At 41.3% G+C, this 11,220-nt stretch overlaps 2 protein-coding genes across 2 annotated transcripts; both read right to left on the minus strand.

Annotated features, from left to right (window-relative positions):
* Positions 1-1,156: 1,156 nt before the first annotated feature.
* Positions 1,157-2,225, minus strand: LOC114565035 (C-C motif chemokine 4). The gene is made up of 3 exons (XM_028592835.1): positions 1,956-2,225; positions 1,731-1,845; positions 1,157-1,601 (listed from the first exon to the last, which is right to left on the minus strand). Exons 1-3 carry the CDS (start codon positions 2,020-2,022, stop codon positions 1,439-1,441), a joined length of 345 nt encoding a protein of 114 aa, XP_028448636.1. The 5' UTR covers positions 2,023-2,225; the 3' UTR covers positions 1,157-1,438.
* Positions 2,226-4,291: 2,066 nt separating this feature from the next.
* On the minus strand, positions 4,292-5,608 carry LOC114565034 (C-C motif chemokine 4). The gene is made up of 3 exons (XM_028592834.1): positions 5,192-5,608; positions 4,975-5,089; positions 4,292-4,815 (listed from the first exon to the last, which is right to left on the minus strand). The coding sequence occupies exons 1-3, from the start codon at positions 5,256-5,258 to the stop codon at positions 4,557-4,559; spliced, it is 441 nt and encodes a 146-aa protein (XP_028448635.1). The 5' UTR covers positions 5,259-5,608; the 3' UTR covers positions 4,292-4,556.
* Between the last annotated feature and the right edge of the window lie 5,612 nt (positions 5,609-11,220).

Genomic DNA, 11,220 nt, shown 5'->3' on the forward strand with positions numbered 1-11,220 from the left:
ATTATCACAACAATCTGCTCTCTACCAATCTGTCAGCGTGTGGCAGACAGTCAGCACTTCAGTGATCATAGGACCTGTACACATCCCAAGTTACAGTAAGACACTCTGGCTACATCCCAAATATATTCTAGTATGGGAGGAAAAAAACGCTGTGGCATTTCTTTAAACCAATCGCAGTCGTCTTGGGCGGTGCTAAGCTCCGGACGCAGCGATGGTGGCTCTGCAAAACAGTCTCAGGAAGGAACCTGTTTTGGTGGAACATTTGCCACATACAATATTAAATGAAGTTGACTGTTCACACAATATAGTAATGTGACCTATTTAAATTAGTTGGATACATGGTTTAACGTCATTTGCTCTTACCAGTATATTGGCGTATACATTTTGTCCGTAGCAAATCCCCATTAATGGGCCCCAAAACGTCCCATTTCGAGAGTAAATGCCGTAAATTTGTAAACTTACCATTTTCAGCGTGTAGCTTGCTAGCTCAAAGTTTTTTTGTGACGCAAACATACTTTGAGAACATCACACACAGAGAGCAGAAGGTGAATGGCGAATGTCAGGCAATGATCCTGAAAACTTACTTCCGTTGATCCAGACTAACCACATGCCATCACAGTCCCAAACAGACCAGCCACGTCACATCCCAATATGGTTTCTGTAAAACAACCCTGCAATGACCAATGTCAAAACGACATAGTGTTTGTAGTGCAACAATTATAGCATATTTATATGTGCATATCACCATGTGCTTGATTATGGTCATGCCCATGGTAAATATTCAAAAAGCCATCCATGTCTATATTCTACCTTCCAACTGTATTTTTTTTGCATTGTCATGCACTACTTGCACAGTACAGCTACTAACCAGACCACAATATATACAATATGAATTTGTATTTGTATATAGACACTGTAAGATTGTCTGTCCAGCTGATTTTGCTACTTTTTGTACATTGACAGCTGTTCATCTGTATCTAGATCTACAACTTGTTTTCTCTGTTTAGCTTTCTATTGCATGCTGGTTTCCTTCCTGTACATGTGTTATTTGCCCTGTGTGTTAACACCAGAGCTATATATTTCATCAAACACACCAATTCTGTTTCACATAATGTTCCATTTAATTCATGACAAAAACACCAAATCTGCTCAAGAAGACTTTATTGGCAAATGAAAAATGATGCTCTTTTGATAGACATACAAACATTTTTTACAACAAGGTATGATCAACATATATTTTAATATGTATTGAATATTTGATAGATAGAATAATGTATAAAAAGCTGTTTTTGTTTCAGGTTTGTTTACTCTTCATGCAATTTAGCTGGACCTGATGGAAAGAGTCATGTTTGCTGACTGTGGTAACTTTGATTTGTCTTGTGATTCCTCACACGTTTTCTCTGCCCCTTCCTCCATTAGCATTCCTTCAGTGGTGCGTTTATTGGTGCAGTGCTGGTGTGATGTTGCTTGTTGAGCCTTTAATCAGTCCCGTCTTCTGCGTTGTTGTTTTCCCTTTCTCCTTGTCCACCTTCTGAATGGCTCTTTCTGCCCAGACGCTGTCAGGGTCGGAGCAAATCCTCTTTCCACTCTTTGTCTGAAACCTGCAAAATCATTGAGAACTGTTAATGGTGTCCTAATGCTGTTTTAACACTGTCTTTAATTAAGTTCTGACAAACAATTTTCTTAAAGAGGTAGTTTATCCAAGTTAGAACAAAAACGTGTCCACTTACACTACGGCTCTGATTGGACAGATGCCTTCAGACTGATTGGTGTAATCCACAATTAGTTCAAGTCGGACTCGAGTTTTAGACCACCGGGGACAACAGCTGGCCACCGGTCCATTGGCTAAACAAGACAGACATAGAGAAAGAAAGATTAAGTACCCTTAATTTCACCCTGCCAAACACTCAGACCATACACTCAATCAAAAAGCCTGAATGTTTTGCAGTACTCACTTGTATGGGCCATGCTCATCCATGAGGTGAAGCAGAGAAGAGCAACTATCACCGGGCTGAATCTCATCTTCTGGCTTTGTCCTTCAGTTGTGGAGTGCAGTATCTCTCAGCACAGACTTATACGATCTGAATCACTCACACACACAATAACCCTACTGCTTGCTTGAGTAGTGTTCAAAGCAATGAATCAAGACAGTCTTTATGACACAGCAGGAGTGCAGGAGCGCGTTTATAGCTTTCCAATTAGCGTACTTCTCTCTGCCTTTCTGATCACTCAAGTTTTAATTTTGGCTCATATAAAACACAAGCCCCTTCCGCCTCTCCCCCATCATCACACCCCTAACCCGTCACCATGGAGGACAGTCGCTGTGGCCGCGCACTGGGGAGAGGAAAGAATAAGCCACAGGTGAGAAACAGATCATTTACCACAATGCAACAAGTACACAACTGTAGCATAACTCAAAAGCACAAACTTTCATAGATACAATTTGTGTACACATACACACAGATAGACATCACTTTCCTTTACACTCACTCTGAAAGCCACAAACTGCCTCTACTTTAAGAGTCACTGATATTACGAAAGGGTTGGTGGCTGGAAAGAGCAATGAAATATTTTTTTTAATTTTTTATTAATGTCAGATTAGGTCTAAGGAAATGTCTTGCAGTTAAGATGAATGATACGTGCATGACATATTTATATCAGAAATGCAGAAATACCTAGATAGGTGGTTAACAACCAGTGTTGGGGGTAATCAGATTACATTACTGCGGTAATGTAATCTGTAATGCAGTAATGTAACGCATTACTGTAGATAACTTCGGTAATAACATTACACGTTACTTGCGTTACTGGTTCTTCAACCAGAGGAGAGAAAAACAAATCAAACATCCCTTTTCGTCGTTTGCGTAACATTAAACAAAAATGGCAGAGCCACTGCTCTTTTGAGAGGAGGTATCCCCTATTCTTCAAATTAAATGCGCGATTTCTGAAGGTCTCGGTCTCGTCTCGGAATCAACCGCACTTTTACTTTGTCGCGTATAAAGAAGACTCGGGATTTTATTTCAAGACCATAACCGCAGGGATATTACCAAATTGCCTCTGCATGGTCTGTTTATGCCTTTAAAACTTGCAAATGCAATCAATAACTTGACTCATATCTAATTTGAAATGTGTTACTGTAAACCCCCCTGTTCCCTGCCCCCTTTGACATGCACTTCCAAGAAAGTGAATGCGGGAGACAGGAGAAGAGGCTCCGGCTGTCTAACACAAATCTGGTCTTGGTCTTGACTCGGTCTCAAACCTTCATCGTCTCGGTCTTATCTCGGTCTCGATACACTCTGGTCTTGGTGATGACTTGGTCTCGGTTTAGGTGCTCTCGACTACAACACTGATGCTAACACAAAGCTAGTCGCTAAAGACCCCTGGACCCTGAGTGACATTAGTAACAGCAGGTAAACCAAGCAGAGATAAATAGGCTTGTGGGAGTATACACAGTGGAGGAAATGTTGCCTGTTTGGATATTAGAATCGCCAGCTTTCTGAAACGTACTGGGCAAGATAGAGGTCACGAAGAGGGGACGGCCGCCCTCAGACAGGAACAATTTTGCAAGCTACCTGGTGATTGTCTTGTGTATGTACTTATTATAATAAGGATGTGTGTTGATCTGGGCATTTATGAGGTTTAACTTTATATTGTTATTTGGCAAGTAAGTTATGGTGCATCTCAGGGGATGTTACGTAGTAATCCAATAGCAATGTCAGCAGTAGTGTAACTAATTATCTTACAGCAGTGCGTAATTCAGTAAAGTAAGGCACTTTTTTTGAGTAACTACCCCAACGCTGTCAACAACACACACACACACACACACACACACACACACACACACACATGCACACACACACATTAATGACAGTGACCCTCTCAACAAAGCTTTGCTTAACGGCCTTGTACACTCATAGCAGTCCCACACTTACCGTGGGTGTACTGTGTGGGTATAACAGAGATTCTCAATTTGATAATGCTCAGAAAACACACACATATATATATATATATATATATATATATATATATATATATATGTGTGTGTGTGTGTGTTTATATGTATGTGTGTTCTTATGTTATAATTCTTACTTGTAGCTGAATATGTGCTGTTCTTCCGTGTCTAGATTTGTTATGTTGAATGCTGGTTTCCTTCCTGTACATTAGGTAATTGCACTGTGTGTAAATGACACAATGACAGCTACTGAGAACAGGTACTGTATGTGTCATCATACTAAAACATACCAATTCTGTTTCACATAATGTTTGTTTGGTTTATAACAAAAACACCAAATCTGCTTAAGAAGAGTTTATTGGCAATTGACTGGAAAAGGTAGAAAATGATGCTCTTTTGATAGACATACACACTTTTATGACAACAAGGTATAATGAACATATATTTAAATATGTATTGGAGATTTAATAGATACAATAATATATATAAAAAAGCTGCTTTTGTTTCAGGTTTGTTTACTGTTCGTGCAATATAGCAGGACAAGTCCAAATGGAAAGGAGTCATGTTTGCTGACTGCGGTAGCTTTGAATTGTCTTGTGATTCCTCACACACGTTTTCTCTGCCCCTTCCTCCCACGCCTGATCTTCTTCCTCTGGCGTCTCCTTCCCTTTCTGCATTCCTTCTGCCGTGCGTTTGTTGGTGCGGTGGACACTGCTGGTTGGATGTCGCTTGTTGATTCTTCATTCAGTCCTTCCTCTTGCAATGCTTTTATTTCTTTCTCCTTGTCCACCTTCCGAATCGCTCTTTCTGCCCAGTTACTGTTAGGGTCGGAGCAAATATTCTTTCCACGCTTTGTTTGAAACCTGCAATTGATTGTGATCTGTTAATGGTGGTTGAGCAAGTGAGGAAATGTGATGTTTTCTTTGCAATTTGGGTGAACCCACGCTTAGAAAGTACAAGGCAGTACATGTGGATATTTGTTTGCTCAATTCTATACAATGTGAATTTGTAGGACCACTTACACTACGGCTCTGATTGGACAGATGCCTTCGGACTGATTGGTGTAATCCACAATTTGTTCAAGTCGGGGTCGAGTGATAGACCACCGGAGACAACAGCTGGCCACCGGTCCATTGGCTAAACAAGACAGACATAGAGAAAGAAAGATTAAGTACCCTTAATTTCACCCTGCCAAACACTCAAACCATACACTCAATCAAAAAGCCTGAATGTACTCACATGCATGGCCCATGCTCATCCATGAGGTGAAGCAGAGAAGAGCGGCTATCACCGGGCTGAATCTCATCTTCTGGCTTTGTCCTTCAGTTGTGGAGTGCAGTATCTCTCAGCACAGACTTATACGATCTGAATCAAATACACAATAGCCCTGCTGCCTGCTTGAATAGTGTTCAAAGCAATGAATCAAGACAGTCTTTATCACACAGCAGGAGTGGCGTGCACTTTCATGTCTTTCACGATGAGGAGACTTCTCTCTGTCTTGAGTCAGTTTGGATTTTGGCTCTTATAAAATGCAAGCCCCTTCCGCCTCTCCCCCATCATCACACCGCTAACCCGTCACCATGGTAGAAAGTTGCTGTAGCCGCACAGTGGGGAGAGGAAAGAATGAGTTCACCTCTTACAAGCCCAAGATGGGAAACAGACCATTTACCACAGTCCTACCCACAATGCACAAGTACACAAAAGTACAAACTTTCATAGATAGGTGTACACATACACTCATCGCTTTCCTTTACACTCACTCAGAAAGCCACAAGCTGCCTCTACTTTAAGAGTCACTGATAGGATAAACGTTGGGGCTTTGAAATTATGTAATATTATTATCATTAAATGTTAGATTTGTGCATTAAATCAGATAAAATGATACTTCAATGATTCATTCTTATCATAAATGCTTGTACCAGGTTAAACTCAAAATAAATACCTATAATAGCAACAACACACCAACACACATGCACACACACACACACACACACGCACACACACACACACACACACACACCAGTGACCTTCTCAACCAAGCTTTGCTTAACGGCCCTGTTCACCCACACAGGTGGTTGAACTTATTTTTGGCTCTTTTTTTAAGAGTGCATGGGAGTGCATCGCCCTGAATGTTAGCATTTACAACTACGGTATGGAACCTAAATCTTCACTTTGGTGAATTTTGACATTCAAATTTCAGCTGTTTGACAACCTTAAACCCTTTTGACAGTGATGAACATCGAGGCTGGTGTGTCAAAAATGGAGGAAGCTTTCATGTTAGCTCGAACTTTAAAATATATCACTCACAATTATCTGTAACAAAGAATTTAACTTGGATCTTCATCAAACATTTTGTATGTGTTCATCTGCTTTTTTAAACTCTCAAATATAGATGATGGTTTTCAGCTCTAAACAGTACATGGTACCCACTTGAACTACCAGGAGGAATGGGTTAAAAATATATAGTGAAGGAGGGGGGAAATAGTATTGAAAACACATTTATATAGTAGTTTAAGGGCACACATAGAGGAAAGCAGGGGCATGAACGGTGTATACAGAAGAAGGCCTGCGTCAATCTTCAAGTTTGAACACAGCATTTATCCAACCGTAAAGCCAGGCAAACTGACAATATAATGGGCTCAATTCAAAGCTTAAAATGAGAAAGAAAGAGACCGAAAAGGAGTGAAAGTGAAAGAGATATATAGAGGAGGTGAGGCCGATAAAGAGGCAGAGAGCTAAACGGCAACACAGAGAGGATCCTTTGAAATCAATTGAAGGAAGAGTTGAAGCGAAACTAAGATACAACAATGTGTGAATCAGAGAAAAAAACTGAAAAAAAAAACGAAAGGAGAACCAAAACCTACATTATGTATGTGGGCCCTGTGGTACATCTCAGCAAGGCCATCATTATACCACTTCAACAACACCATCAAAAATAAACACCTGATTGGCCGTCCACATGCTGTTAGAGTGGAAAGCTAATGTTAGCTTCATGCCCTCCTTCAGTCAACAACAGCAAATCCCAAGACACACCATAACGCCTGTCGTCCCGAATGTCCAGTCATTAAAATCAATGAAAACTTGGCTGTTGTGATGCTGTCAACCAAGCGCAAAATGCACCCAAATACATACACTTGAGAATATATACCAACCCACATGCGAACGAGCACACACATAATGACCTGCCTGCACTGATGTACTTTTCACGCGCACACACACACACATATCCACACCCAGTATCCCAGCCTCATCATTATCATCCCAGTGGCAACCTGTTTGTCAGAGGAGAAATGCCTGGCTGTATTATTAGTTCCTTTCTCATTCATTAGTTGTTGTCCTGGGCAGCAGCCAGGGCTGTTGGTTGGCCGACAGCGTGGCTGATAGGTATTAGTCTCCGGATAAAGCAAGAGAGTGGAACGTAGCGTCGCAGGAAATTACAGTCAATACTGACTCTCATGTCCTCATCCGATATCGACTGCAAATGGGAAAGAGAAGCACATTGTCGACCCCCTATGCACGGACACAAGGGCACGCTTAAAAAAACATGCATGCATGTTAACACACAAAGACCCCTCACATCCTGGTCACAAACTGCCCAACCTCCTTCCCTCAGGGCACCGTTCGCCTAAACCAGCCAACACAAAGACAACTTCTTTCCCCAAGCAGTCACTCTGTTGAACGCTCAGAAATAGCCCCCCACCTTTACACTGAACAAAGTCAATCAACACTGTTCTGCTCGTCTACCTCGTATATTTCAATCTTGCACTTATATTGTTATTAATATATTGCACTGAACTGCCTTGCACTATATTTATATTTCAATCTTAAATCTCAGACTATACTGATATTGCACTATTCCTTCCCTCTCTTCAATTGTTATTGTATATTTTTTGTAAATTTGTATTTATACTTAACATTATTATTTTTTTTATATTTCTTACTGTCCTTTCTGTTTTTATTCTTTATATGTTAAGTGAGAGCAAAGATTAACCGGAGTCAAATTCCTTGTTTGTTTACGCAAACCTGGCCAATGAAGCTGATTCTGATTCTGAAAGACACACACACACACACACACACACACACACACACACACACACACACACACACACACACACACACACACACACACACACACACACACACGCACGCTTTGAAGGCTGCATTAAATGTAAGGCTGGCTTAAAATAATTGATTCTCCAATTAAAATTGATATATGTTTGAGTGATCTGATATTGATAAAAGAAATGCCAAAATCGATCTTTTAACATATGCTTTTTCACCATTGATGTGTAAGTAAAAAAAAACATTAACCTTGTGCATTATTAAAAATATTTGAGTGTTGCTTCTTGCTTGTACAATTGTTAAATTCTGTGAGAATCCCTTTTATATCCAAGCAAAATTGGTATTGCAACTGAAATTTCCCTAACCTAACTGAAATTGAATCAAATCGAAAACCTAATTAAATCGGGACCTTCGTGAATCAGAATCGAATTGATTCAGGAAATGATTGGCGATACACAGCCCTAATTAAATGTTGTTATTATTTTTACAGAACCTCACCTTCTCACCTTCTCACCTTGCACAAATCATAAGTGAGACAATGGATAAGGAAACCAAACACCTTTGCCTCAAACCACAACTTTCTGATCACACTGTGTGCATTCACACACCCACTCATGCACGGTTCACACGCCGGCTTTCAGGACCCGGCTGCGGCAGAGAGGAGTTTTTCCTGCTACAAAACGCTGGTTGTGTGTTCGCTCACACACACACACACACACACGCACCTGCAGGCAAAGACACAATGTGAGTGGCATGACGCAAATGAGAGCAGTAATTAAAGGAGTGTCTCATCAGATGGATATATTTGACTGTGTCTGCTCTCTCCGTTTAATAAAGAATCCGCACCAGACAGATCAAGGTTTAATTTGATCCTTTATCCAACACCGAGGAATCTTATCGATTCATTTCGGAAGATGAAGACATGTGGCTGTGTCTACTTCTTTTTTTTCTTTTCTTGCAGATTGATAATAATCTGACAATCTGATTAACTCCCTCCCTCTCCTTCCTGTCTGTGCGCACACACGCACGCACACACACACACACACACACACACACACACACACACACACACACACACACACACACACACACACACACACACACACACACACACACACACACACACTCTGATAAGTTTGTCTCGAGTAAGAAAAATAGCCGGAAAACTTCAACAAAGGCCAGGTATGCTGTAACAAAGAACTATGTGTCTGGGTTTGAGTCTGGAAGACGCTGGTGCGTCAGCGTGCCGGGCTGAACGGCTGCCTTGGGGTTGGACTGCTGTAAAGAGCAGCGCACTTCAGGTCATTTTCAGAGCTAGAGAAGTGTTGAGAAGAGCACAGATGGTTTTGATATGTAACAGTGGAGCCATACACACCGATCAATACGCCGACCTTTCCTCAGACTGATTGCATGAGGTTCTGCTTTGCCCCCAGCACCAGCACCCACCAGAGGTCCATCAACCATCAAGCATTGTTATTCTCTGTTTCAGCAGGCGAGGTACGGCCACTTCTCTTCTGATGCCGTGCACTTTTATTTTACCTAAGGACTTTTATTGTTATGCTCTTTTCATTTTTATATCCGTCTCTGTCTTCTCTTCACACACCCACACACACACACACACACATAGTGCGTTTCACTATCTTTGTGGGGACCCGTCATTTACATAATGCATTCCCTAGCCCCTTACCCTAATCTTAACCATCACAACTAAATGCCTAACCTTAACCCTTACCCCCACCCTAACTAGAGATGGCCCAATTCCATTTTTTGCTTCCCGATACCGATTCTGATACCGGAACTTGCGTATCCGCATAACAGTACCAATCCGATACCAGTGTGTCATATATTTTATTATGTTTTAACAACTGTATACTACTATCCATGTATGGATGTGATATTATTTCTATCTTTGTTGTCTGTCTGGCTCAGGTTAAACTCTTTGTGAAACATGAACAAATACAAAGAATGAATGCCATAGAACTTTCTTTTATTATCCAGTTTGACCGTCAGTTATAACGGAAAAAGAACATAAATAAACTACTTTAACGTAGATTTTCTTTAGGGCTTTATTACGTGGTATTGGATCGGTGCATAAACTCCAGTACTTCCCGATACCGATACCAGGGTTTTAGGCAGTATCGGTATCGGAACATCTATAACCCTAACCATAACCTAATTCTAACCCTAATCATAAAACCAAGTCTTAACCCTCAAACAGCCCTTTAAAATTGTGTATACTGTATTCCCACAGCGCGCGCGCGCCCACACACACACACACACACAAACACACGCACACACACACACACACAGACATATTTTGGATGGGTTTGTCAGATATAAAAAATAATCGAGGGGAAGGGAGTGAGCCCAATTTCAGTGCAATCAAAGCAAACACACATCTACACATACACGTTTTTTCTCGCACACACAGCCTGCGCAAACATGAACAGAAAGATAGAAATGTCTAAATGAAACCACCGAGAGGTTGATCCTCTACAAATGAGGGTCTCTCTCTGACCCAGTCCCCCAGGGCCTCAATAGATGGATCTTGTATAGTTCTGCTCAATACCAGCAGGAGATGAACAGAAATCCCACTTGGAGTTGAGAAATGTCATTTACTTTCCAATTAATATTTCAATTAAAAAAGTCATTCCCAATTCATTTCCTGAAACCGTTGGGGTTGAAATGAAACTGACCCCGTGCCCCGGTATCAATCTCGGTGCCATTGACCCGTCTGCACAAAGCTTCATTTGTGGATCAACCGTCCATTTAGGGAACGCGTCAATAATCGACTCCAACCGGTGGCTATTATTATATTATTACCATAAACATTAGCATAGTAAAGAGTGGCTGACCCGCCCTGCGCCTCCAGCTCACGGTCCAGAGGACGCAGAAGCGTGTGTAGAGTCCAATCAATAAACGCTTTAATTATAGCAGCGCTCGGCCCGCAGCTCTTCACGGTTGGGAGACGCGCAATGCCGCAGCTGATCTATGGCGGAGTGGTTTTTCACCGCCTCAGTAACTTGTCTCTTTTGGCCATTGCTATTATAGACAGCAAATTGTCAACTCCTCTCTTTAGATTTGGTAAAATGGGTCGATTAGCAGGGAGGCGGCGTCCACGTTTTTCTATTGTGTTGCAGCTTTGTGCTGTTAGTGTGGAATAGGCTTGTACTTTATTTTGTTAAAAGTACTACAGGCCTCGTTTT

Source organism: Perca flavescens, chromosome 12, assembly GCF_004354835.1.
Source record: "Perca flavescens isolate YP-PL-M2 chromosome 12, PFLA_1.0, whole genome shotgun sequence".
Classification (NCBI taxonomy): Eukaryota; Metazoa; Chordata; class Actinopteri; order Perciformes; family Percidae; genus Perca; species Perca flavescens.

Coding starts and splice junctions, on each gene's coding strand:
- LOC114565035 (XM_028592835.1), bottom strand. CDS start 2,022: ATGAGATTCAGCCCGGTGATAGTTGCTCTTCTCTGCTTCACCTCATGG. Junction 1,846..1,955: donor GATGAGCATGGCCCATACAA/GTGAGTACTGCA, acceptor TGTCTTGTTTAG/CCAATGGACCGGTGGCCAGC. Junction 1,602..1,730: donor TGTCCAATCAGAGCCGTAGT/GTAAGTGGACAC, acceptor ATGATTTTGCAG/GTTTCAGACAAAGAGTGGAA.
- LOC114565034 (XM_028592834.1), bottom strand. CDS start 5,258: ATGAGATTCAGCCCGGTGATAGCCGCTCTTCTCTGCTTCACCTCATGG. Junction 5,090..5,191: donor GATGAGCATGGGCCATGCAT/GTGAGTACATTC, acceptor TGTCTTGTTTAG/CCAATGGACCGGTGGCCAGC. Junction 4,816..4,974: donor TGTCCAATCAGAGCCGTAGT/GTAAGTGGTCCT, acceptor AATCAATTGCAG/GTTTCAAACAAAGCGTGGAA.